The sequence below is a fragment of the Macrobrachium nipponense genome, chromosome 15 (genome assembly GCF_015104395.2).
Source record: "Macrobrachium nipponense isolate FS-2020 chromosome 15, ASM1510439v2, whole genome shotgun sequence".
Taxonomy (NCBI): Eukaryota; Metazoa; Arthropoda; class Malacostraca; order Decapoda; family Palaemonidae; genus Macrobrachium; species Macrobrachium nipponense.
In genome coordinates, this window is record NC_087208.1 from 59,126,145 (window position 1) to 59,154,016 (window position 27,872).

A 27,872-nucleotide genomic window follows, 5' to 3' on the forward strand; every position below is an offset into this window, starting at 1 on the left:
ACCGCTAATTCTGCACATTCCTGAGAAAGAGCAGAAAATCAGCTATCTGGTTCACAGAGGTCGAGGAAGAGGAAACTCCCTCCTTTTTACACCATGCCCTGAAGGAAGCCCACTTCGATTGGTAAACAGCTCTTGTGGAAGCACGTCTTGCATTTGCGATTGCTCTCGCAGCTGCTTTCGAAAAAACCTCTCGCTCTGGCCAACTTTTCGATAGTCTGAACGCAGTCAGACCCAGAGCGGAGAGGTTTTGGTGAAACCTTTCGAAGTGAGGCTGTTTGAGTAGATTCTTTCCTCCAGGGCAACCGTCCTTGGGAAAGTCTACAAGGAAAGACATGACCTCTGTGAACCATTCTCTCGCTGGCCACAATCGGAGCGATCAGGGTCAACCTCGTCCCTTCTGAGGCCGCAAACTTCCTCATGACTTCCCCCAAAATCTTGAATGGTGGGAAGGCGTACAGATCTAGACCCGTCCAATTCCAAAGCAACGCGTCTACAGCGATCGCTTCTGGATCCAGGACCGGGGAGCAATAAAGAGGAAGTCTCTTGGTCCTTGACGTCGCGAATAAGTCGACCAGAGGACGTCCCCACAACCTCCAAAGGTCTCGACACACGTCTTTGTTCAAGGTCCATTCCGTCGGTAGGATTTGTTCCCGACGACTGAGAAGATCGGCCCTGACGTTTTGCACTCCTGCAATGAACCTCGTCAGGATTGTCACCTTTCTTCTCTTCGCCCACAGCAGAATCTCCCTCGCCAGGAAAACAAAGTTCTGGAGTGTGTTCCTCCCTGATTTTTCAAATAAGCGAGTGCTGTGGTATTGTCTGAGTTTACCTGAACAATCTTGTTCTTCAAACTCCTTTCGAAGAACTGCAGAGACAGAAATATTGCTGCAAGCTCTTTGACATTTATGTGCCAGGCTACCTGTTCCCCTCTCCAGGAGCCTGACACTTCCTTCCCTCTAGTGTTTGCTCCCCAGCCCGTGATGGAAGCGTCGGAGAACAACACTAGGTCGGGGGCTCAGAGACTTAGGGACACGCCCTCCTGTAGCTTCTGAGGGTCGAACCACCATCTTAGATGGTTCTTTATCGGAAGAGATATTCTCAATATGGCATTGAGATCGTCCTTGGCCTTCCACTCGTCCGCAAGGAAAAACTGGAGAGGCTGAGGTGCAGTCTTCCCAAGGAAACAAACCTTTCTAGCGAGGAAATGGTTCCCAGCAGACTCATCCATTCCCTCGCCGAGCAAGTCTCTTTCCCTAAGAAGGCCGAGATCTTTTCTAAACCTAGCCGCTGACGTTCCTGGGACGGAAACGCTCGAAAAGCCACTGAATCCATCTGAATCCCCAGATACACGATGGACTGTGTCGGGGTCAGATGACGACTTTTCGAGGTTGACAAGAAGTCCCAGGGACTTTTGCTAGGGCTAAAGTGAACTGCAAGTCCTTCAGACACTTTTCTCTCGACGACGCTCTGATCAGCCAAGTCGTCGAGGTACAGGGAAACTCTTATCCCCGAAGAGTGTAGCCACCTCGCCACATTCTTCATGACTACAGTGAACACCATTGGAGCCGTGGTCAGGCCGAAAACACATAGCTCTGAACTGCCACACTTTTTTGTCTAAGACCCAAACCTTAGATACTTTCTTGAAAGAGGGTGGATCGGGATGTGAAAGTACGCGTCCTGCAAGTCTAAGGACACCATCCAGTCGCCGGTCTCAAGGCTCCCAGAACAGAATGAGGCGTCTCCATCGTGAATTTGGTCTTTTCCACGAAAAGATTGAGCCTGCTTACATCTAGAACTGGACGCCAACCTGACGACTGCTTCGGTACTAGGAAAATCCTGTTGTAAAAACCTGGAGACCCCAGGTCCGCGACTTGTTCCACCGCTCTTTTCTCGATCATTTGTTGAAGAAGATTCGAATAACACTTGCTTCTTCTCTCCCTGATAGGATGGAGAAAGGTCTCTGGGAGTCGTAGAAAGAGGAGGAAGATCTAAAAAGGGGATCTTGTACCCCTGCTCCACGATCTTGAGGGACCAAGAGTCCGTGTCCCTCTCTCTCCACGCTCCCGCAAAAAACTTCAGTCTGGCTCCGACTGGTGTCTGAAGGACATGCTTCTCACTTGGAAGGCTTTGACTTAAAGGAAGCTCTTCCTCGTGAAAACCCTCTCCCTCGAGGAGCTGCTCTCGAGGGGGGAGCCCCACGAAAGGGCTTAACCTTCTTCGGCGGTCGAACCGAAGCTGAAGAAGTTGAAGGTACTGCCGAACGTCTTGTAGACTGGGCTAAGAGGTTCATGCGTTGCCTTCTCTTGCAAACTGCTAGTCAGGTCCTTTACTAAAGTCTGGGGAAGAGTGGTTCGAAAAGAGAGAAAAAAAGCAAATCCGCTTTCTGAGCTGGAGTCACTGAACGAGCTGTGAAATTGCACAGCAAAGCTCTCTTCTTCAATAAGGCCGTTCCAAAAAATGAGAGACGATCTCCTCCGAACCATCCCTGACGGCTTTGTCCATACATGCTAACACGCTGGACAGCTCCCCCAGACTGAGGGATTCTGGCTTCTCGCTTGCAGATCCAGAACTCCCAAGCACCAGTCAAGGAAGTTGAAAACTTCAAGAGTCCTGAGCAGACCCTTCAAATGATGGTCCGTCTCCGTAGAGGTCCAGGTCACTTTAGCAGTGGATAAAAGAGACCTCCTCTGCGAATCCAACCCAAGCTGGAGAAATCTCCTTGAGCTGAAGAAGGGATACGAAACCCCTACTTCTTCTTTGGTTCTATACCAAATACCCCTTTTCCGCTGAGTCTAGCTGGAGGCAATGCGAAAGTCGTTTTGCCTTGATCTCTCCTTCGTACCATCCAATCTTGGAGTTTCTTGAACGCCCGTTTAGTGGAGAGCGAACAAGTTTTCATCTCAACAACTCCGGGGGTTTTACCAGTCTTAGACGGATGAAAACTGCGAAGGAGGAGACTTGGAGCTGCAGGCTGAAACTTGTCCTCGAAGACGAAACGCAACAGCCGCACGAGAACTTTATAATCTGAGATTGAAGGGGCAGCAGAAGGTTCCTCTTCAAACCGAGTCAGCCGAACTACTCAGCTCTCCTTCTTCTCTACACGGAAGAGGAGAGTCCCGGCCCGTTCCGGAAAGGGGAGGGGGGCGTTACTTAATGTCGGGGTTTCTTGTTTACTTAATCAAAACGGAACCCCTATCCTTACTGGATGAAGCCTTATTTCGGCTGTCTTCTTTATGGCGCTTACCACTTGAAGCAGGTAGAGCGTCCTGACGAGGACGAGCGTCCTTAGCGACACCCGAGGCAGCCTCACTTGCCAGAGAAGCGTCCTTACGTTTCTTACACGAAAGGGAAGACATGTTAGCCGTAATACGTGCATGTGCTCGCAAACTAGCGTCTTGGGGTACGACTTCTTGGTCGGAGTCCCCTCAAAAGCGTCTTGAAGAGCGTCCTGAACGTCCTGTCGAGCGTCCTGCCAAGCGTCCTGCGACCGCGTCCTGCCGAGCGTCCTGGCGGCGTCCTGGCGAGCGTCCTGACGAACGTCCTGCCGAGCGTCCTGCCGAGCGTTCCTGACAAGCGTCCTCTGTCGAGCGTCCTGTCGAGCGTCCTGCCGAACGTCCTGCCAAAGCGTTCTGCCAAAAAAGGCGGTCCTGCCAAAGCGTCTGCTAGCGTCCTGCCTAGCGTCCTGACGAGCGTCCTGTCGAACGTCGTGCTGAGCGTCCTGCCGAGCGTCCTCAAAAGCGTTCTTGACGCAACGTCTTCCTAGAGGACGAACGAGATCAGCGAATAGCCGAAGGAGACGCGATCGGCGAACGAGACGAAGTAGGAGAGGGAGAAGGAGACTGCTTCGTCCTCTTGACGGGCAGTCTAAGGTCCTTCCTCCGCTTAGGCTCGACTGCTGCTGGCGAGTCCTCTGAGCCATAAGCGTCGATAGCTGGTCCTGAAGGGACAAAGAATGTTCTTCGTTGGAGAGGAACGAACAGAGGAAGCAGACTGATCCTGCGAGAAGACGAGGGGCGAGGGGACGCCTCCTTTCCTCTCACAGGTACAGCTACCTGCTTCTCAGGAGACGCGCCTGTGGGCAACGCAAAACCCCAGCGGTCCTCATCGGAGGAGATCTTTTACCCTTTTTTGAGGCGGAAAAGCGTCATACGCATCCTCCGACGAAAGCGGCGATACAGGACGTGAAGCGTCCTCAACACGAAACGTCCTTTTTCAGAGGACGAGAGTCTCTCCGAGCACTCCACCCTTGCGCGGGGAGGACGCTTCGGAGGACGAAAAGCACTCCTTCAGGACGCGCGCTCCTTGGCAGCCTGGGATACTGCCGAACGTCTTGTTTTGCAACAAGGCCTGCCGAAGGGACGCCAGATCAGTGGGGAGCCCCCGTAACCCTCTTGCGGGCTTTCGACATACCCTCTCCCTGAGGTCTTGGGAGTCCGATAGAGGTCTAGGCCTAGAGGCATTATGGGGCCGATCTGACGCCCCCTCCACAACACTAGGGGCACGATCACACACTTGCACCGAGCCAGTTTCCAAGGCTTTCAACTTTGGCGTCTCCAGAGTGCGTAGAGACTCCAAAATAAGAGAGAGAGCATTAGCTTCTCCCGACACAGAATCAGAGCCCGAAGGCAACACAGGTTTAGGAGATGCAAACTCTACAGGTGTTAATACAGGAGAGATGTTAGCCTTACCTTTGGTAGAACCACTTCTGGAGGAAGACCTCCTGATCCTATCGCGCTCCAATTTAAGGCGATAGGACTCATATACTCTCCAATCATCATCGGTCAATCTCTCACATTCATTGCACCGATTTATCCACCAAACAATTATGCCCCCCTACAACCTCATACATACTGTGTGGGGGTCTACGATGCTTTCGGTAGCCTCACCTTACAATCAGTCCTCACACACACTCTGAAACTCACAGCACTTGATCCAGACATCACGTTTACAGAAAAAGCCAATCCAAAGTCAAAAAACGGTCCACTATCGCGCATGCCAATTCAACAATCCAATTCAATACCAAAAAAACCAATCAGATACTTAAAAGCGAGTCAAATCCAAAAAATCCTGAGCAGAGGTCTGTAAACAGTTGTTTACGACCAGCGACAGAAAAAAAATATGAATAGAAATGGGAATGGTTCCTGATATCCGCCTCCCAGCGGCAATGATGGGTACTACCACCTGGCCGCCCACTGCGTGTGCCGCGAGTTTTTGTTGAAATTCTGTCGGGCTTCAGAAAATACAGCTATATATATCGGGGTCAGGTAAGTGGCATGGTTTTCGGTAAGTGGGCTGAACAAAACTTATTGTTCAAGTATGTACTGCGAAAGGATGTATATATATACAAAAAGTTCTACAATTAATTAATAAAATGCAGATTGTACCTTTTAGCAAATCTGGTACTACACATTGTACAAGGTCTTTAACCAAATACAAAATATGTTCTAGTGGAAATCACTTGGTATCTAACAATTTTTAAAACAAACTTAAAAGAAATCACTTATAAAAAACAAATTTCAACTTACTTGAACAATGTCTGTATTCCAGTCTCAGGTGAGCTCCTCCAAACTGGTCTATAGGGATGGCAACTTTTAATCTTTCATTCCAACGTGGAGAATTGTTGTGATACATGATCATTGAAGCATACTCAGTACTTCCTTCATGACCCATACCACTGTATATGCACTGAAAGGATAATAAAATACTGTTGTTTCAAAAAGAGGCGGCAATACATCAAGTAAAAGAAAAACAAAGCAGTTGGTGGCCTCTGTTCTTCACAACTCCTCCAACATTATCTTGATGCTTCTTTCAATTGCTACAAATACTTTTAATCCTTAACTTCAAACAGTCTTGCACTCTTAAATCTAGAAAATGGCACAATTACAATTTTAGTCATTTCTGTAAACTAAATGCAAAAGATAAACAATAAACAATCTTATGCACTGCACTACAATAATCTCATAAAATAATAACGAACACCAATGTCAAGGGCAACTGCATTTGATATATATTTAAAAAGCATCCAATATATACAAGCTTGAAGTTTGCTTGGGAACGAGGTAGTTAATTAGCAGCAGCAAATGAAAGGGTTGGGAGCTCGACTATCCACATCACTTCTTCATTCAGCAACAGACTAATGTACCAGGTTGGTTTACAGGTAAAAGACTTCAGGTTTGTACACTGTATTACTGTAATAGTAGAAAACATGACCATTATCCTGAATTTGCATTTCATTACAAGGATATAAAAGTTCATATTTTACATGAAGACTCCCATCCTGGATGGGATTTATTGACCAAAGAATGTGCGTTCATTTTTTCACATCCAGAAATGCCAGCTTCCTGTTCACTTCTGTTTATAATTGTTCAGCCTGGTATACATGATGGTGAGGATCTCCAGGCCCTATGCCAGAGTCAGGCTTTCTTACTGCCTAACTCTTTGAAAACTGAGATGAACCCCAGTTACTCATTTGTGACAGGGATACAAACTTAGGATGTAACAATCTTGCTGCAATTATACTGCAAGATGATCATATACTCCTTATTAAACTCCATCTTATAAGGCTTATTAAACTCCATCTCATAAGGAAGGCAAGTAAAGAGAGAAGACAAAACACTTCCACAACAACCATAATAGGCTCCAGCAACAAGCAAGGAGTCTAGACAGCAGTGATACACCATTAGCAGGTGGTTCTCCCAGCCCTTCAGTTGCTTGTTGCTCAACTTCAACAACTAAACCAATTTTTACAAATGGTATATTCTTATACATATAATATAAGGGTGTCTATCCAAGTGAAAACACTCTAGGTCAGCTGTACACACTTGAGAAAATTTTAAATAATATTCTAAAACACTGACACACAAATGCAAAATTAAACATGACAAAATCAGAAGCTTGCATACAAAAAGTATCAAAGACAAAACCTACCTCAAGGGGCTGTCCATCTGTATCCAAGGCCAACACTGTGACCTCAATGTTCTTTGCTACAGATTTTCCACCTCTCTCAAATTCTCCACTATTCAACGTTACATAAAGATCATTTCTGAAATTATCGAAAAACAAGTTGTACATAAGTGTTAGAGCAAAGCAAATAACTAAGCAACAGATCTGCTTCTTACATGGTGATATCATAATTTTCCATCTAAAATGCTTTTTCTTATTAGTGTCTTTTGCTGGTATATTTAGCAAACTCCTACTTCATGATCAAAATTCTCTTCTACTTTTATACATGAATCTTTGGATAAAATTATGACTGACTATAGCTTTTCAGTTACTTGAAAATACAATAGAATTTCAATACATTAAGAAGCATTAACTAATTACTCATAGCTCATTTTTGTTTGACAGAAAATTGGCATATTTGCTATAATTGCAATCTTGAAAATTTAATTTCTTTTAATCAAACATTCAATCATATATGAAAATTTTCTATAATGCTTACCTCAAACATTTTATTTTATAAAAATAGCTGTGATTGTAATCCTATACATTTAATGTATAAAAATTTTCCACAAACCTTGAAAATTTCATTCTGTGAACACTTTCTATAAATATACTTCTATCTTTAAAATTTGCTTTGTATAACAATATCAGATTACTCTAATCTTGAACATTTCCTTTTATAATAATTTGCTATAATTTTAATCTCAAAACCTTCATTTCATAACAGTATACAATTAAACGTATTCTAATCTTGAACACTTCCTTTTACAACAATTTCCCATTAACCTAATCTTGAATATTCATTTTTATAACAATGTCCTAATAATCTAATCTTTTATCATTCTAATTTAGAAAATTATCTTATATAACAATCTGCTATGCTAAATTCTATCCTTAAAATTTTATTCTTAACAAAAATATTACCTGTAATTGGTGCAAACTATCTCCTTTTTATTTTTTCTGGTCTCAACTGATTGTTGTCAACTAGAGCAGTTAATTAAAATTTCACAAAAAAAAGATACAAATACTTTTGACTTTCATTTCTACAAAGAAAGAGAGTTCAATTTCAAATACAGAATAGTATACAAGATAGAGTATTTCAAAAGTGGATGAAACAACAGAAAATTATGTCAAGGAAAAATACTTAAGATCCATGTAGCAAGCACTAACTTTATTAGCAGGAACAGTTAATATAACGAGCTATTTATCTGGGGACAAATTCTTTCACCATTAATTTTCTATACAGTGGCAAATTATAAAAATCATAAAAACTCCCTGATTAACGAAACCTATTAAATACCAAGCTGCTATGTGCTTACCATCATTTCTGAATACAGTAAAACTAAATACGTATTGAGAACACATCATTATACTGAAAAAATGATATTGTCATGATACAATAAAGTTTGTTCATACTTACCTGGCAGATATATATATAGCTGTATTCTCTGACGTTCGACAGAATTTCAAAACTCCCGGCACACGCACTGGTCGGCCAGGTGGTTAGTACCCATTCCCGCCGCTGGGAGGCGGGCGTTAGGAACCATTCCCATTTTCTATTCAGATTTTTCTAGACCACTGTCCCCTGAGGGGAGGTGGGTGGGTACTTGGATTATATATATTCTGGCCAGGTAAGTATGAACAAACTTTATTGTATCATGACAATATCATTTTGTTCATGACACTTACCTGCCAGATATATATATAGCTGAATCCCACCATTGGAGGTGGGAAGGGACAGAATAGAAGGATTTTGGAAACAAATTACATGCAGATGATTGACATCTTGGTTCCTTACCTGTTAGCATAGCTGGACTTCGTGATTACTGTCACCCAAGTCCGCTTCTGCTTAACTAGAGTTTCCAGCAAGGTAGTGAGTGACCTGTATTAGCTGGAGGGCCTATAGATTGATCTGTCAACGGGAGCGTGACCACAATGTGACTAGACCATTTTGACCATACTCTGAGGACAACGAAGCAAAAACAATACCACCTGACCTAGCCCAACTAAGTTAGTCCCATAACTTTTAGGCTAAATAAAGGAAAAGTCCGCCTCAAGCGGTGACCCTACAACCATAAAAAACAACACCATAAATTAAAAGCACACCTATCCATTTTCCAAAGGATGGGAATCGTGCAGCTTCATGTCCCCATTACTATATCTGCGGAAATGTACGGTCCCAGCGAGTAGCAATTCTCATATGTTGCTTTCACATCTCTGAGGTAATGTGAAGCGAACACAGAGTTGCTTCGCCAATATGTGGCACTCAAGATATCACTGAGTGCCATATTCTTTTGGAAAGCCACCGAAGTCGCTATGGCTCTGACTTCGTGAGCTTTAATCTTCAAAAGACTAAGGTCACTATCTGGACAAGACGCATGAGCCTCCCTGATGGTGCTTCTTAAGAAGAACGCCAGAGCGTTCTTCGACATTGGTAATTCTGGTCTCCTGACCGAGCACCACAGGTTGTCCGACGGACCTCTACATTGTTTAGTTTTCACCAGATAAAACTTGAGAGCCCTGACAGGGCACCGACTCTCTCTGGTTCTCGTCCGGTAATCTCTGATAACCCCTTGATTTCAAAGCTCTTGGGCCAAGGGTTGGACGGGTTTTCGTTCTTGGCTAAGAACGAGGGACTCAGAGAACACACCGCATTGTGTTCTCTGAAAGCCCACATGCTTACTCATGGCCTGAATCTCACTAACCCTTTTCGCTGTTGCTAAAGCTGTTAAGAAGACAGCCTTTCTAGTTAGATCCTTCATCGAGGCAGCATGCAAAGGTTCAAATGGGCTTGACATTAGAAATTTCAAGACAACATCCAGATTCCATGACGGAATTCTAGGTCGTGGAATCTTTGAGGTCTCAAAAGACCTCAAAAGATCGTTGCAGATCCTTATTATTCGACAAATCCAAGCCCTGTGTCGGAAGACTGTCGACAGCATGCTTTTGTAGCCTTTGATACGTGGGCACTGAAAGCTTGTCAATATTTCTAAGGTGTAGAAGGAAATCGGCAATCGGACTCAACAGAGGTCGTGGAGGAGGAAACATCTCTCCTCTTACACCATCTCCTAAAAACAGCCCACTTCGATTGGTAAACAACTTGAGAGATGTTCTTCTAGCGTTGGCAATAGCTCTTGCCACTGCTCTTGAAAAAACCTCTCGCTCTGGCCAACTTTTCGATAGTCTGAATGCAGTCAGACTCAGAGCGGAGAGGTTTTTTGTGATAACCTCTCGGAAGTGGGGCTGTTTGAGTAGATCGATTCTTTCTGGTAGAGTCTTTGGAAAGTCTACCAGAAATGACATGACCTCTGCGAACCAGTCGCTTGCAGGCCAAAAATGGGGCGATCAGAGTCATTCTTGCTCCTTCTGAAGCCGCAAACTTCCTTATCACCTCTCCCAGGAGTTTGAATGGAGGAAAGGCGTAGACATCCATTCCCTTTCCCAATTCCAAAGCATGGCATCTATCGCTACGCTCCCTGGGTCGAGAACTGGGGCGGGCAAGTAAAATTGGGGAGCCTCTTGTCTTCGATGTCGCGAAAGTGGTCTACTAATGGCCTCCCCCAAACGTCTCCACAAACTCCCGGCAAACTTCTGAATGGAGAGTCCACTCGGTCAGAAAACAGCTGATGTTGACGGCTGAGAAGGTCTGCCCCGAACGTTCTGCACTCCTGACACGAACCTTGTTAGCAACGTTATATCCCTCATCTTCGCCCAGAGCAAGATATTCCTCGCTATCTCGAACAGGGGTCGAGAATGCGTCCCTCCCTGTTTCTGATATATGCGAGAGCTGTGGTGTTGTCCGAGTTGATCTGGACAATCCGTCCTATAATTCTTTCCTCGAATAATTGCAGAGCCAAACGAATTGCTTCTAATTCCTTGAGGTTTATGTGCCAGGACCTCTGTTCCCCTTCTCTCCAGAGGCCTGACACTTCTTCCTCCCCCAGTGTTGCTCCCCAGCCTGTCATGGACGCGTCTGAGAACAACACTAGGTCTGGGCTCAGAAGCTTGAGAGACAGTCCTTCCGATAGCTTGACGGTCGAACCACCACTTCAAATGGTCTTTGACCGACTGAGAGATTCTTAAAATTTCGTTCAAGTCTTTTTGTTCTTCCAGTTGTCTGCTATGAAGAACTGAAGCGGCCTGAGGTGAGCCTTCCCAGAGAAACAAATTTCTCCAGCGAGGAAATGGTCCCAGCAGACTCATCCATTCCCTCACTGAGCATATTTCCTTTCTCTAAGAAAGACTAATACTTTTTTTCTAAGCATTTCAGCTGATGTTCCGTGGATGGAAAAGCTTGAAAAGCCACTGAATCCATCTGAATCCCCAGATACACGATGGACTGTGTTGGGATCAGATGGGATTTCTCGAAATTGACGAGAAGGCCAAGGGCTTTTGTCAGCTGTAACGTTTTGTGAAGGTCCTCCAGACACTTTGTCTTGCAAGACGACCGGATGAGCCAATCGTCTAGATAGAGTGAGACTCTTATCTTTGAAAGATGAAAGCCATTTTGCTACGTTTTGCATCAAAAACGTGAAAACCATCGGAGCTGTACTTAGTCCGAAGCAGAGGGCTCTGAATTGGAAGACCTGCCCTTTTAAGACGAATCTGAGGTACTTCCTGGACCGAGGATGGATCGGGACATGGAAGTATGCATCTTGGAGATCCAAGGACACCATCCAGTCCCCCTGGTCTTAGTGTTGCTAAAACAGACTGTGAAGTTTCCATCTTGAATTTTTTCTTTCCTTACAAAAAAAGATTTAGTCTGCTTCACGTCCAGGACAGGTCTCCATCCCCAGACTGCTTCGGAACCAGGAATAACCTGTGTAAAAGCCCGGGGAATTCAATGATAGAAACCCGCTCTACCGCTCTCTTTAACATTTGATCCAAAAAATCTAGCAGGATCTGTTCGAAGTCTGGTAAGATGGCGACAGATCTATCGGTTCCGTGCTTAATGGAGGTCTTGAGAGGAACGGGATCTTGTAACCGTTCTCAATAACTTCGAGTGACCAACTGTTCGCTCCTCTTATCCTCCAAGCTTCTGAGAAAAGAGAGAGTCTCGCTCCGACCGGTGTCTGAAGGGTAGATAAGTCATTTTTTCTTTCCCCTAGACTTTGATGGGGCTCTGCCTCTAGGGAAGGTTCTCCCCCGAGTGGAGGCTCTCGAGGGAGCTCTGCCACGAAAGGGCTTAAAATTCTTCCTGGAAACTTGCGTAGTCCGGGAAGAGGGATGGGCAGCAGGACGTTTTGAGGATTGAGATAATAGGTCCTGCGTTGCTTTCTCTTGAAGATTCACTGATAGATCTTTTATCATTGATTGAGGAAAAAGATGAGCCGAAAAGGGGGCGAACAACAGTTCTGCTTTCTGTGCGGGCGATACTGATTTTGATGTAAAACTGCAGTAAAGCGCACGTTTCTTAAGGACTCCTGACGGAAAATGTGATGCCAATTCGTCGGAGCCATCCCTTACTGCTTTGTCCATACAACAAAAGACAAAATACTAGACAATTCCTCTAAAGAAAATCGAGTCTGGACTTCTAGACTACATATCTAAGACTCCTAGACACCAGTCAAGGAAGTTAAAAACTTCCAATGTTCTATAAATACCCTTAAGATGATGGTCTGTTTCCGTCATCGTCCAGGATACTTTTGCTGAAGGAAGGTAAGATCTTCTCGGAGCATCCACCAAATTAGAGAAATCACCTTGAGCGGATGCAGGGATCCTCAAACCTGCTTCCTCTTCCGTTTCATACCATATTCCTCCTCTACCACTAAGTTTTGCGGGGGAAGAGCAAATGAAGTCTTGCCCTTCGCCTTCTTGGATTCCATCCAATCGTGGATCCTTTTGAACGCCCTTTTTGTGGAGAGTGACGTGGCCATCTTCACAAATCCTGGCGTCTTCCTTGCCTTCGATGAAGATAGTTGAGAAGGTGGAGAGAGAGGAACCGGAGCTTGAAACTTATCAGGAAATAAGTCTTTCAAAAGGCGAGTCAGGGTTTTATAATCTGAAGAAGATGAGGCTGAAGACTCTTCCTCATCCTCAGGACCAGGTCCAGTTGAATCTTCTTCCAAAGGAACAGCAGAGGTGTCCTGTTTCAAGTGCGAAGAGACTAAACTCTTATTTCCCTGGGGAATTTTCGAAGAGGATATTAGAGTATGTTCTCCTATCAGCGTTCGAATTTCTATCAAGTTCCTGTAAAGGAACGTCATGAGGTGCGTCCTGGAGAACTCTCTCTTGACAAGAGTCCAAACGAGGCTCTTGTCTAAATTCTTGAAGAGTCGATCGCTCACCCGTCTGAGGAGCGGTCCTGGCCTCGTATTTCTGCGAGCGTCCTGACTTTTAGGACGCCTAGCGTCCTCAAACGCATACTCATGAGCGTCTTTATCTTCCTCCTGGCGAGCGTCCTGACATGAAGGACGCCGAGCGCTTAGCAAAGTCTTCTTAGCATCATGCCGTATAGCGTCATGACGTCTAGGATGATTAGCGTCCTTAGAACCTGCATCGTGAGTTTCTTGCCGATGTTTGTGATATCGAGCATCCAGCAAAGCGTCCTCACGAGCGTCCTGAACAGTTTCGCGATGAGAAAACTTCGAGTTTCTCCAACTAAGCCTTTGCGCACCCATCGAGGAGCAACCTTATAAGTAGACAGCCGTGCGCCATCAAACGTTGTCCTTAGAAGCTTCTCGATACCTAAATCTTACGTCCTGAGCGGTTTCTTGAAAGACCGCAGGACGAGCGTGCTGAGAAGGGTCTTTACGGGAATCTTGCCAGTGTCTCGACACTTACGAGTAGAAACCTGACAGAAGTTTCTCTAATAGTTCTATGACGCTGGAGATTCTCTCTGCGTTCCCGATTATCAACATTATCTTCTCCGTTTGAACATCGCCGAAGCGAGTCCTCTGAGAGTTCTCCAACTCCTGACAAAGACGATGGCCGCCTGTGCGACAACTAGCGTCTTTGCTTGTTTTCGCCGATACTTCCAGAGGCTCTATCAAACAGGAGTACTAGCGCGCTCCTGCATGAGTCGTTCGAGATCTAAAAGGTGACGAAACAGGAGAGGGAGAAGAACGAGGAGAGGAAGAAGGAAGAAACGTCTGGATTCTTGACAGGCAACCATAGATCCTTCTTACGATGACGTGATCTTGACTCTCTTTCAGCGAAAAACGTAGACAATTGTCGATGCATCGCCAGTAGGGTCTCCTTAGACGGGGAAGATTCATACGAAGGACTTATCCAGTGAGAAGACGATGGGCGAGGGGACGCCTCTTCTTTCTCTCAGGACTAATTTCTGGTAGATTGGAGAGAATAAGACTAACTCCTTTTCACCAGAAGTCCTAACCCTCTTCTGAGGGATAGAGTCTTCAAAGTCTTCCGGAGAAGAACTAAGAGGAAGCCACGTATGAGGACATTCCCGATCTTCTGATAAAACTCCTCTTCTTTAAATCCTCTCTTAAGAGGGCGGGAACGACGATGGCCGCCTGTGCGACAACTTACGTCCTTACCGCTCTCATCTTGCTGAGAGGTCCTCCGAGAGACCCATACTCGTTGAGGAGAAGATGTCTCGGAGGAAGAGAAACATTCTTTTAATATTCGAGCTCGCGCACGATCTTTGGCAGCCTGGGAATCGTCTTCAGGTACTGCCGAAGGGACGCCAGACTGGTGTTTAGTTCCCGTAACCCTCCTTCGGCTTACGACATGTCCATTCCCTATGTCCTGGGAGTCCGACAGAGTCTCAGCCTGGAGGCGCTATAGGACCGGTTTGACGCCCCCCTCCACAACACTATCACTATCACTGCACTTTTGCACATTAGTTTGGAGCGCGAGCACTTTTGATTCAAGGTTCCGAATCGACTCCATAATTGTAGTAAGAGCGTTACCTTCAGCAATCACTTCATTGCCCGAAAGCAAAATAACAGGGTTAGGCGTAATAGGCTCTACATTATATTAGACTGCGGTGTTTTATCACCGCGCGACTCCTTGACAGAAGCACTCCTGGAGGAAGACCTCCCCTGATTCTGTCACGTTCAAGCTTACGTACATAAGACTCATACGCCTTCCCATTCAACATTAGTCAGAACATGACAATTTGTCGAAAAATTACATTTTTCCTACCTATACAAACCTGAGGTCCTTTAACAATAGGAAGGTAACTAGCGGCAGCTGGGACGGTCGTAAGCTTCGAACAAGGGGAGAACAGTAGTTAACTAGTTAACTGCTTGTCCGATCGTGCGCGGGCGAGAGGTGAAGAATCACTTTTGCTTTAGGCCCATGCAAAAAGTTGCAGAGTGAGGGGTGGTGGCATGAGGTGGGACTATATGTAAAGGACCTCAGGTTTGTATAGTTAGGAAAAAATGCAATTTCGACAAATTGGTCATTTGTCCGATACGTAATACAAACCCTCGGTCCTTTAAACAATAAGAAGACTCACTTATTGGTGGGCCAGGAATCTGAGTCTTTTGGTGAACAGACTGGTGTTCGTCCAACCCTGGGAGTGCCTCCCTGGTCGTAAGAGCAAGGGAGGGATCCAAACCTCTGTCCGATTGATCGGGGTGTGCACCGCAGGATCAATGGTCAGACCTCTGGGCCAAGTACTAAGAGAGAGGCAAGCGTATCTCTTCGTACCAGCAAGCAAGAACTTGTTCCTGTTTGCAAGAGACAATCATAAAATTATGGGTTTGTCTCAAGTTGGCATCCACTTCCTCCCCCTTGTTGGAGGAAAGTGGTGGATATTACTCCTATCACCTACTGAAAGGGATAGGATGGTGCTCTATTGAGTAGCTTACCTGCATCTCGTCCTTACCCAGCAGGGTGACGACCGTGTCCCTCTACCCAGAGGTAGAGGGGAGAAAAGATGGGAAGAGGAGCCAGTCACACTCTCATTCACTCATCCATTCTTACGGGTCACCCACCAGGACTCGATGCTGTTCAGCCTGCCGAGGGTCTGGGTTAACTACACAACGTGTTGAGCAAAACCACACGGTTCCCAAAGGAAAAGGATCCAAGGACCTGTGGGCAATATTCCCGAAGGTAGAAACAAGGAGGTGGCATGCGGTCCTGTTAGGACCAGGCCCCTGCCTTCACTACCTGCGCCACGGAGAAGTTCTTGCGGAACGCGAGAAGAATGATGAATAGGCATCCCACACTCATCCTGGGTGTCGAGTTTCTTCAGACAGCTCCGTCGCGCCTTCACAGGACAAAGCAGCATAGCCTTCGTATCGGAGGCGGTGAAGTCCATTAGGGAGGGTATTGTGAAGGACTCGAACCAATCGTCAGTTACCGAAAGGTTCTGAGTCTTCGCTACGAAGATCGGTACGAAATCGAGCGTCACAAATCCCCATCCCCTTGTGCTTGACTTCGCAAGAAAAGTCATGCAGTTACCTAAGACGAAAAGAAGGGAATAGTCGTATGACCTATCCCTTCTTCCGACTTTTGGTTATGTTACAGTACTCATACTGACAAGCTATTAAGACGAAGTAATGATTGCTCTGGAACAACCGAACTAAGTCCACAGCATAGTTCGTAACTGACTCGGGCGCTCTGACAGCTGCCGACTGACTGGTTTGGAATCGGTAGTGAGGCAAGTTGTCCAAGCATCCGGGTAAGTCACGTGACCTTCGCCCTTTAAAGAGTTATGCTGAGAGACGAAACAAATAATATATTTGTTAGTCACCGATGCCGGACGGCGCAGTGATGATTCTCTTAATGCATAAGCTCAAAGGCGAAAGTCAATTGCCTTCAAAAGACCGAGGTCCCTGATGGCAAGATAATTCTCATAGACGTTGAATCTCAGCTTAAGGAGAAACAACACTATGTGACGTTGAAGACGAAGGTAGGCAATGAATACAACCTACGTCTTCCAGCTGAATCGAGAGAAGGAATCTCAAGATTCTGAACCTATGCTTACAAATGACTGAAAACGCTAACCGCCATTTCATTGCTGTCCGGTGTGCAATGAAAGCGGGGCGTTCTTCAGTAATGAAAACACAGGGGAGAGCCGCCTGAAAGAACTGCTTCTCATGGGCTGAACGTTTGGAAGTAGAGCTGGCAGGTGTGGGAGAGGCGATGTCTTTCAATACATCTGCTAATCCGGGGTGAACAATGAACAATTGCCACACCTCCGAATACGAGATATTTTGAGGACAAACTCAGATTCCGCAAAAATCATTCGCATTATCGCGATACGATGCAGCAAGAGACTATTTACAGAATTCGTGTTACCGTGCGGTAAACAGAAAGATGAGAGTCGAATAGATATCTCTGTTTTAAATTCTCGCAATAACCGAAGACGATGAATACTAGTGTCACAGCAGTAGATGGTCATTCATGTATGCGAGAATCCCCGTTAATCAGAGACTTAAGTCCGTGATTGTTGGGCAGAGATACGATTGGTATTCAATCAAAGCAGGTGAGAAACACATAAACAACCGTGCATCTCGAAGCGGCAAGCTGGTTACTGAAATGCCTCGGGCAATTCAATACGCAGTAGCTGTCGCTGACTCGTCATCCTGAGTTGCCAAAAGTAATCCTTTCCACGAAGGAATGCGTTCGGCTAGAACTACCGAGCATAAAAAGATATGCTCGAGCAATTATATTTATGCGAAACAAATTTTCGGTAAATATAAAAGCTTAAATGGTGTTGTTGTGACAACCACCATAAGTATATAAAATTGAAACTGGAAACTCCAGGGAGGTTGCAGGCAACCCCGAGTTGCAGTTCAATTAGAATACTTCTCGTCTACGTCGCAATCCGTTAGAGTAACCAGGATATGCGCCTACCCCTCGGACCATTCAACTGCTTAGCAGAATCATGTCGCGAGGTTTAATATGCGTAGTATATTTGTAGGATTCTGAACAACGATCTCCATCCTAAATTCTTTCCCTTCAAGAAAAAAAACAAAAAATAAGGATTGGAGATCGACCGCCTTCGATCTCTAAGAAAGAGAGAGAAGGAGAAGTCTTCCCCGAAGGAAAGCTTCAATGGTGCACAGAATAACGAAGACGAAAATTCAAGCCAAACTGGATATTCCTGTCCGTTCTCTCTAATCCAGGGCTGGCCGCCACTGTGAGATATCTTCCTTCGGCGACAGTCTTCTTCCAACGCTAAGAACTCCAGGAATTCGAGCATTCGGCGAGATCCCCGATTATCGTGGAAACAATTATCGGGAATACTCGTCTAACTCCCTTGGACAGTGGTCTCGCCATGTGTGCTAGAAATTCTGCAGAATTCTAAGCGCCCAGCGAAACCCCCACCGCATTCGTTAAACGAATATAGGTTGGTTGTCCTCTCGATTCCCGTCCCCGAAATAGATTGGTGGAGGGGTGCAGGGTCCCTCCTCCACGACCGGGGTTACGTCAGGTAGGACCCAAAGGTTCCCCCGGTAGCGCAGTCCCCAACCCAACGTCCGGAATCCTACAGAGAAGTCTGTAGGATCCTATCCCCTTTCCCTCGTAGCCGTAAGGAGAGAGGGAATGGGGAAGGAAAAGGATATTGCTCGCCCTTCCAGCGGCACTAGCATTTAGAGACAAGAGTAGGAGCAGCATCACCTTGCGGCAATGGCCTTCCTCCCACCCCCCTCCCCCCGAGGAGGGTCACGAACTCGTGCTGTAGGTAAGCATCTGCCACACTGTGAACTTCGTCTGGGTGGGGCTGATCGACACCTGACAGGAGAGCCAAAAACCGTCCTCTGACTCATTCCAGTCCTCGTCGAGATCGAAACCTCTCAGGAGGACGGGAAGGGGGGGGGGGGGGGAAGGGGGGAAAGAAGAGCTTGCAATTACTCCGAAAAAACGCCCGCTGATCGCGGCCAGAGGAGGGGAAGTAAGCTTGCCCGACCGGCTAGACCTGAGCGAGCCTTCTCGTCCGGAGACGAGAGGCGGCTCTCCCTGGTTCAGAACCAAGTCGAGAAGCTCTATCGCAGCAAGCCCACCGTCAGTCTGTTCCCTACTCGGGCTCGAGAATGACTTGAGCCGTGGAGCGGCGATCCTCTCCCCAGGTCGTTGTGCTGACGAATCAGTGCAATAACCTGGGCAAAGTTACTCTGAATCTCGGCAAGTTACAGCGTCTTGAGGAGTAGGACCGTCCAGTCCCTCCAACAAGAGCAGCTCCCCAAGACCCTCCTCCTCAGAAGAAGGACCAGCAACAGATCCCTGACGGTTGCTCCAATCACTTGCGCGTACGTCCTGGCGGTCCTAAGGACCATACCTGGCCACGTGCGGCGTCGTGACGAGATCGTGAGCGGCGCATCTCTCACGATCACTCCTATATTACCTCGCTCTTCCCGGCGTATGCGAGGAAGTTGAAGGTATCGGAGGGACAAACCTGACGCTACCCCCTCCCCCCCTGACGGTCGCCTCCAATCACTTGCGCGTACGTCCTGGCTGGTCCTAAGGACCATACGTGGCACGTGCTGGCGTCGTGACGGGATCGTGAGCGGGCGCACCTCTCACGATCACTCCTAGCTACCTCGCTCTTCCCGGCGTACCCCGAGAAGTTTAAGGTAGTGGAGAGACAGACCTGACGCTCCCCCCCGCTCGCTGGCAGGACCAGCGTACGTGGGGGGCTGCAGCCGATCACCAAACCCGCGCGTGGGGATCGATATGCAGTCCTGGCCGTGCCGCTCACCTGTGGCGAGCGGCTCGACTGAGCACGTCGACCAACGGTCCCGTGCAGTGCAGTCAGACGAGCGCCTGCTGGTGCCCTATGCCGCGGCGGTCAGGTGACTTGCAGAGCTCATTTTCGTGGTGAGACCGGTGAGCGTCCTCGAGGCGTGTCAAACCGCTGGTACAGCCAAGGTTGGTACGATGGTCGGGGGGACCTATTCCCAGCCTCAGCCCGTGGCTGGTCAGTGAGACCGTCACGTCTACCAGGGTTACCAGCTGGTCGCTGCAAGAGCGGGCCGCTGGCCTGGCGAGAGTCAAACATGAGCGGCTCTCACCAGCCTTCTGCTCCGTGCCGCGGTCCCTTGGCGCCGAGCGAACTCTGGCGCCGAAACTGGCTGCACGGTCTCCCGAGGGAGAGCGTAACACTCGGGATCTCCCGCGAACGAGAGACCGAGCCGGAACCTGGCGTAGCGGCATCGCCGCTCCGCACCAGGCGAGGAAGTACCAGTGCTAACCGATACTCCTCTGGTCCCCGCTCTATCTCTTCCTTACGGAAGGGGAGACGGGCCCTGCTCCCACGGAAGGAGCAGGAGGACCAGCAGAAGAACCCCCCCGTCACACCGGAGTGAGACGGGCCCTTCGAAGGTCCCAAAGGAGCCTTCTTAGGGGGGGGGGAGGCAGCCTTCTTCTTCTTCGGCTTGGAAGCCTTAGAAGTCGAAGGGGGAGAGGAGGCGGCAGCAGACGACGAAGACGACGATGAAGACGACGACGACACCTTCCTCTTGCTTCGTCAGCTCTCTCAGGACGGACGTCAGGTCTTCCATCCATGGAGGAGCCGGGCCAATTGCAGAAGCAACACGCCCCGACAGAAACCTGTCCGGAAAGACCTGAGTCCGGGGCAGCACTTCCATGACGCGACACGACGTGGGCAGGGGCAGGCACGGCAGGAGCGGCAGGAACATCAACAGCAGGACCAGCAACAGCAGGACCAGCAACAGCAGGACCAGCAACAGCAGGACCGCAAAGCAGGAGCGTCACGCACAGCACGCCTCACAGGAGTGGCGCGAGCGGCTGGGCCAGCAACAACATCAGCGGCAGGTACGGCAGGCCCAGCCATCGGCAGCCAGCGGGAACCTGGGTACTGGCGGCCGGGTCCAGGGGCGAGCTGCTGGAACAGCGGAAGTCTGGGGCAGGCAACAAGAAAACACAGGCGGCGGTGGCGGCATACCCCCCCTCGGTACGGCGGCAACCGGCCCTAGTAGCGGCAGACGGCGTCACCGACACAGAATGGGGAGTGTAGACCAGCGGGGGGAAGCAAGCATAAGCGGGCCATGTAGGTTGTAATGTAGACCGTGCCAAGGTCACCGCCCCAGACCTCGCTAGACGCTGCAGCAGATCGTGGATGCTAGGCACGCCCTGCAGCCGCAGTGGTCCATACCTGTCCAAGGTCGTCTCCCACGGATGTAGCACCTGCGGTAGCACAGACAGATTAGTAAGAGGGGTTCCTCACGCACGGGGGGGAGACATGCCCCACCCGAACGCAAGGAAGAACCCCAAAATACAAAATACAACAAGGAAGCTGAGCGGGGGTCAGGAAAGAAGACGAAGAATCGGATACCAAGGGAGTCGCGCGGGAGAGCTTTCCGACGACTTCCTGGCAGACCTTCGCTTCCTCTACCCCCGCACAGCAGTGAAAAGTAATATGAAAATCGAAACAGAATACTGCACTTGCGATTCACTTCATAGAACTTAAGGGAAAGATCAATTCCCGGGTAAGAGCGGAAAACTTGATCCATAATAATATGATGCTATCATAAAAAAAAAATATGAAAAATGAAACAGAATACTGCACTTGCGATTTCATTTTCACAGAAAATAAATCGTAAGGATCAATTCCCAGGTAAGAGCGGAAATTGATCCAAAATTAAATTTGATGCAATTAATAAATGAAAATTAAAAGAATACTGCATTGCGAATCCACTTTCATGCATTCTATCCATAAAAATAAGAGGCTCGTGCCGAGCGCAATCACGCTCTCGGCAACGAACGCACAGGGCAAAAAATAATGAAAAGAGTACTTACATCTTTCAATTACACACTTTCGCCCAAAATACATGACTCGGCGCGAGCGTGCCCGCCCTCGGCACCGAGACATAATTCAAGGGCATCAATTTCATGAAAAGAGCGGAAATCACCGCATCTACGGCGATAGCTCCATGTTGGCTCATAATTAAGTAATGAAAATGAAAACAGTGTACTTACAGTTTCATTTTCAAGTCAAACAAACCATTAGCAGACACAATATAAACAAAGCATACGACGATGAAGCGGGCAGAGAGCGATGACGAACACGTCCTTCACACCCGCGGTGAAAGCAAAAGTGATTCTTCACCTCTCGGCGCGGCGGGCGCGCGCACGATCGGACAAGCAGTTAACTACCGTTCTCCCCTGTTCGAAGCTTACGACCGTCCCAGCTGCCGCTAGACCTTTCCTATTGAAAGGACGGGGTTTGTATAGATCGGAACAACTCACATTCTTTACACCTATCATCCAATAAACAAACATGCCCTTTACAATTCGTGCACACCGTGTGAGGGTCTACCGAGGCTTTCGGTAGCCTAACCTTACACTCTTTCACACCGCACACCCTGAAACTAGTAGAACTAGATCCAGACATCACGAATCAAGAACAATCCAATCCAAATTCAAATTCAAACCACAATAGCGTATGCCAAGTCACAAAGCCAATTTCAACAACCAAAAGACAATCAGAATACTTAAGTGACCAAAGAAGTTTCGAAAATCCTGAGCAGAGGTAATAGAAACAAGTGTTTACACTACAGCGACAGAGAAAAATCTGAATAGAAAATGGGAATGGTTCCTAACGCCCGCCTCCCAGCGGCGGGAATGGGTACTAACCACCTGGCCAACCACTGCGTGTGCCGGGAGTTTTGAAATTCTGTCGAACGTCAGAGAATATAGCTATATATATATCTGGCAGGTAAGTGTCATGAACAAAATGTTAAACAACACAAACCTGACATCTCCAGGCATGATGACATCAGAAAAGCCAAGTTTTTCGTGATGCACACATTCTTCAGTAATAGGGCGGATTTTCTTTTGTGGCCTGTTCTAGTTCACCATGGACCACCTTCACACTTACAACCAGGCCTGGAAAATTTATTGAAAAGTTAAACCAATATTAAACCAATTAACAATACTAACAAATAACTCCTTCAAAAATAAAATTAAACAACTAATCAATCACTGAGACCCACTACGTACTGTACTACCAAATAATTAGAAAACTGGCTGAAAGTAACCCTCCGACAATTTAACATCCAGTTATAAAAAATTAATCTAATTTTCAAACAAGATGGTGTGTTTAAAATATAAACAGGTTATTTTCCTTATGAACTCTTAATACTACTGGTGAGAACTTGTGCTATCACAAAGCAAGCTGCTTAATTGAAAAGCTAAACTATTATTGTACAAATTTACTTCATATTTACAATCTACCGGCAATTTTCCAATAGGCAATACTTATACGCACAAGAGATTAAGTTCAGTTACCACAGAAATACAAGACAAAGACATTGGCTATACAATAATGCATACATAAAATACATTTAATAAATTTGCAATCAGCTGACACCAAAAACAGTAAAATACAGAATACTAGTTCTATTTGGCATAGTTTTACTTATTATCAATTTACTCCTACTTACCATAACTTGCATTATTTGACATAATTGAATATTTGTTGGATTGTTTCTTGAGGACTAACTCAGGTAGCTGCCAGAAGTCCTTCTCATCAGAGGAGAAGAGTTTTCCTGTTAACTCAACCTACAAGAGGGGAGAGAGAGATAAAAAAACTCACATTCAGTCACAATTACAATAAAACTACAATGTAATAGGTAGGGTTTTTGGCATTTGGCACAGTTATTTATATTTTGTGATGTCAGGAGATAAACACTGTACTCCATTTTTTATTAAATGTGAACTGATAGCTAACCTCTGTTAGTTATAATAAATCTTTTACTCTTTAATAAGGTTATAAAAGGTTGAACCTTCATTATGCAAATACCCTCTACCTCCAGATGAAATATTTAAATAATAATATCAACAAAATTAGCATCATACAATGACAATTTCTGATAATATTCGATAGTCAAAACATGATACAGAAAAAAAAAATCACAAAATAATCTTCATAATGTCAATCTGAATGCCTTTTCATTTTTCTGTTTGTATTAATGAAAAATTTAAATAAATCTACTCCAGAACCTATATACTGTACTGCAAAATAAATTACTTTTGCATTTCTCTATTAAAAGAAAATACTAAATCAATCGAATACAGAGTTATTGCTATATTCAAACTAACATCAAATTGAACATAAAAGGCCAAGCTGTAAATCTGTAAGCACCAAAGTGCTTACAGATTTTGAGTAATTTTTAACAAATTTTAAGCCAACTTAGCCCAGCCAATTGCAAAATGACCACTTTACATATCATCATTATCATTGCCTTCAACTGTGTATGATGCAACAGGGCTCTGAAATTCTACTACGCATCTCTTTCCCATGTTATATCTTCTACAACACTCCACTCATCTCTAATTGTCCCTCCTCACAGTTCTTATCCAAGGTCTGGGTTTTCCAACTCTTATGATGCAACAAAAGCCCACCTAACACTATAATTTAATATACCATTTTCCCTGGGGATGTGCAATGGATACATCCATGCCACAGCCTTCTTTCTTTCATCATTATTTCATCTACAAAAGAAAAACTAATTTCTTAGATACTGACTTCATTCCTTACCTCTCCATCTGCTCCCTGCAGCACCGATGGGGCTAATCTGAAAAGAGCCACACCGTGTGGCCTCCTGTAACAGTGAGAAGACGATTTTTTAACAGACTCGGAGAAGAGCATCCGACCTACTCTGACGACATGGGCAACAATATACAACTCAGAGGCCAGGTCAGCACTTCCCAAGTCCTGTAAGGATGAAAAGGGTTGCTTAGTATTAGTCACATTCTAAAAAATTTAATACTTATACACATCATACTTGATGATCATAGAATTACACTCTTAGCAACAATGGTAAAATTTCACCTCAATTTACCATAAGTTTTGGAGGTCTGGCCAATTCATGAATTGCAAAATTTGATATAAAGGCCTTTTATAATAGTTTGTATTTGAACATTCAAAAGCTAGAGTCATGATGAAAATTTTATGGGCCACATAGAGACCAAAATTAAGGGCCTGGAGCTGGAACACTTGGCCCAACCATACAAGCAAAAAGCAAAGAAACTTCCTAAAGAGAGGGTGGATTGTTAAGTGAAAGTATGCATCCCTCAGATCTAGCACGACAAGGCAGTTCCCTCTGCCTATCAGTCTCTTGGCAGACTTTATAGTCTCTATGCAAAAGGAAACAAAGCAGAGAAACTTGATAAGGTGACGGAGATATATGATCTACATTCTTTACATCTGGAGACTTTCAGTCGGGTTGGTTAATCATGTGCATTCTTTTTAACAGTGAGGAAAATAACGGGTTGGTTAATCATGTGTATTCTTTTTAACAGTGAGGAAAATAACGGGTTGGTTAATCATGTGTATTCTTTTTAACAGTGAGGAAAATAACAATCTAAAAGTTGGTTTAATCTGCTTTAACTTTTTTTCATATTCATTACACCAAAACTCTTGCTTATGACTAAATACTATGATATCAGGACTGAAGACAGTAATACGTGTACATATATGTAAGCATGTTCATCTTTAATGCATACACGAGCATTCAAACCATTAAACGAAAAAAATGAACAGTGGACGACGTATTTCACGTTCTCCGGATTTGCGGATTTCGCTTGGAATGTTTCCCCGCATTATTCGCAGAAAATTGGCGCACATTCGCTGGTATTTTTCTATGAAAAATATCCACAAATTCCTGGTTTTTTTTATAAATTTCATTCATAAAATGACAATTTGTCGAAAATTGCATTTTCCTAACTATACAAACTGAGGTCCTTTAACAATAGGAAAGTAGCTAGCGGCAGCTGGAACGGTCGTAAGCTTCGAACAAGGGGGAGAAGAACGGTAGTTAACTGCTTGTCCGATCGTCGCGCGCCGCGCGGACTGGGAGGTAAAACAAACAATCACTTTTGCTTTTGGCTCATGCAAAAATACGCAGAGTGAGGGGTGGCATGAGGTGGCATGAGGAGGGACTTTATGTTAAAGGACCTCAGGTTTGTATAGTTAGGAAAAATGCTATTTTCGACAAATTGTCATTTGTTCCGATACGTAATACAAACCCTCGGTCCTTTAACAATAGGAAGACTCACTTCTTTGGTGGGAGGAATCTGAGTCTTTTTGATGAACAGACTGGTGTTCGTCCATCCCTGGAATGCCTCCTGGTCGTAAGAGCGAGGGAGGGATCCAAGCCTCTGTCCGATTGATCGGGGGTGTGCACCGCAGGATCAATGGTTCAGACCTCTGGGGCGAGTACTAAGAGAGAGAGGCAAGCGTAAATCTCTTCGTACCAGCATTGTAAGAACTTTTTCCTTACATGAGCAAATGTAAAGTAATGGGTTTGTCTCATGTTGGCATCCACTTCTCCCCCCTTGTGGAGAAAGTGGTGGATATTTTACTCCTATCTCTAGTTAAAGAGATAGGATGGAGCTCTGTTGAATAGCTTACCTGCATCTGACTCCTTTCCAGCAAGGTAACGACGTATCCCTCTTGCCCACAGGTAGAGGTAGAAAAAAGATGGTGAAGAGAAGCCAGTCACTCTCTCATTCACGCATTCATTCTCCCAGTCATACCAGGAATCGATGCTGTTTTCTGCCTGCTCGGGTGCTGGGTAAGCTTACACAACGTGTTGAGCAGCCACCACAGGTCCCAAGGAAAAAGTAGCCAAGGACTTGTGGGCAATATCCCGAAGTCAGAAGGACGTGAAGGTGGTCTGGTTGGCCCAGACACCTGCCTTCAGGACCTGCGCCACGGAGAAGTTCTACGGAACGCTAAGGAGGGTCCGATACCTCTGACTTCGTGGGCTCTCGGACGGAGCGTACGGATGTCGTCGCTACCATCAGCTTCGTACGCTCTATGATCACCTCACGCAGCCAGAAAGGAAAGCGTGTTCTTGGAGACTTCTTTCTTGGTGACCCCAGTGCTAACGAAGAGGCGTCGACACTCAGGCCTGAGATGTCGAGTTCTCTTCAGATAGCGCCGTAGCGCCCTCACAGGACAAAGCAGCATCTCATCCGCATCGTTATCGGTGAAGTCCAGGAGGGAGGGGATCGTGAAAATGGAACTCGAACCTGTCGTCAGGGATCGACGGATTCTGAGTCTTAGCTACGAAGTTCGGTACGAAATCGAGCGTCACAGATCCCCAGCCTCTGGTATGTTTACACATAAGGAAAGGGCCATGTAGTCCCCTACTCTCTCGCCGATGCCGAGGGCCAGCAAGAAGAGGGTCTTGAGGGTCAGATCCCTGTCTGACGACTCTCGGAGTGGCTCGAAGGGTCTTCGAGTCAAACTCCTAAGTACGAGAGTCACTCCCACGCAGGGGGCCGGGGGCCCTGAGTTCCCTGGGTGGGCAAGACCTTTCGAAGCTCCTCATTAGTAAGGATATCTCGAACGAATTCGAGATGTCCAGTCCCCTTCAGTTTTAGGAGACGAGAGCCCGGGCGGCTCTATATCCCTTAACTGTGGGTACTGAGAGGAGCTTCTCTCGGCGAAGAACACGAGGAAATCCGCTACCTGCTGAAGAGTGGCTCTGAGAGGAGGACAGGACCCTCGTCTACGACACCAACCACAGAAGACGGCCACTTCCTGGTACACAGCTGCAGAGGACTGTCTGACGTGGTTCCAGCCATCTCTGTTGCTGCGCTACCAGAAAAGCCTCTCGTTTCGCAAGAGATGGTGGATAAACAGCCAGCCGTGAAGTTGAAGGGACTGGACTGCGTGGTGGTTACCGTTCTACGTGTGGCTGGGCTAGGAGGTTGTCGCCAGGTGGGTAGTTCTCTCGGTGCGTCCGCAAGAAGAGCCAGCAGGTCCGGATACCAAACGGCTTGAGGTCGTTTGGGAGCCACCAGGATCATTTCTGAGATTGGGAGTGACCAGCGCTCGACTGATCAACTTTCCGAATCAGACAGAAGGGAGGAAAGGCGTAATCGAAGAGGTTGATGTCCCAGGGGGTGTTGGAGAGCGTCCTCTGCAGCTGCCCATGGGTCCGGCACAGGCTGAAAAGAAAACCTGAAGTTTTTCTGTTGTGCACCGGGTGGCGAACAGGTCTTACGACCGGTCGCCCCCACACGGTTGAAGAGCC

General features: G+C 46.5%; 1 protein-coding gene across 2 annotated transcripts; it reads right to left on the bottom strand.

Annotated features, from left to right (window-relative positions):
• Positions 1-5,531: 5,531 nt before the first annotated feature.
• On the bottom strand, positions 5,532-24,541 carry LOC135194987 (dedicator of cytokinesis protein 3-like; the record flags this gene model as incomplete). 2 transcript variants are annotated; one of them, XM_064221242.1, is given in 5 exon segments in its annotated part: positions 5,532-5,685; positions 6,928-7,042; positions 22,577-22,710; positions 23,268-23,385; positions 24,365-24,541. In XM_064221242.1, coding segments are annotated over 3 exon segments (369 nt in total), but the record flags the coding sequence as incomplete, so codon positions are not given.
• Between the last annotated feature and the right edge of the window lie 3,331 nt (positions 24,542-27,872).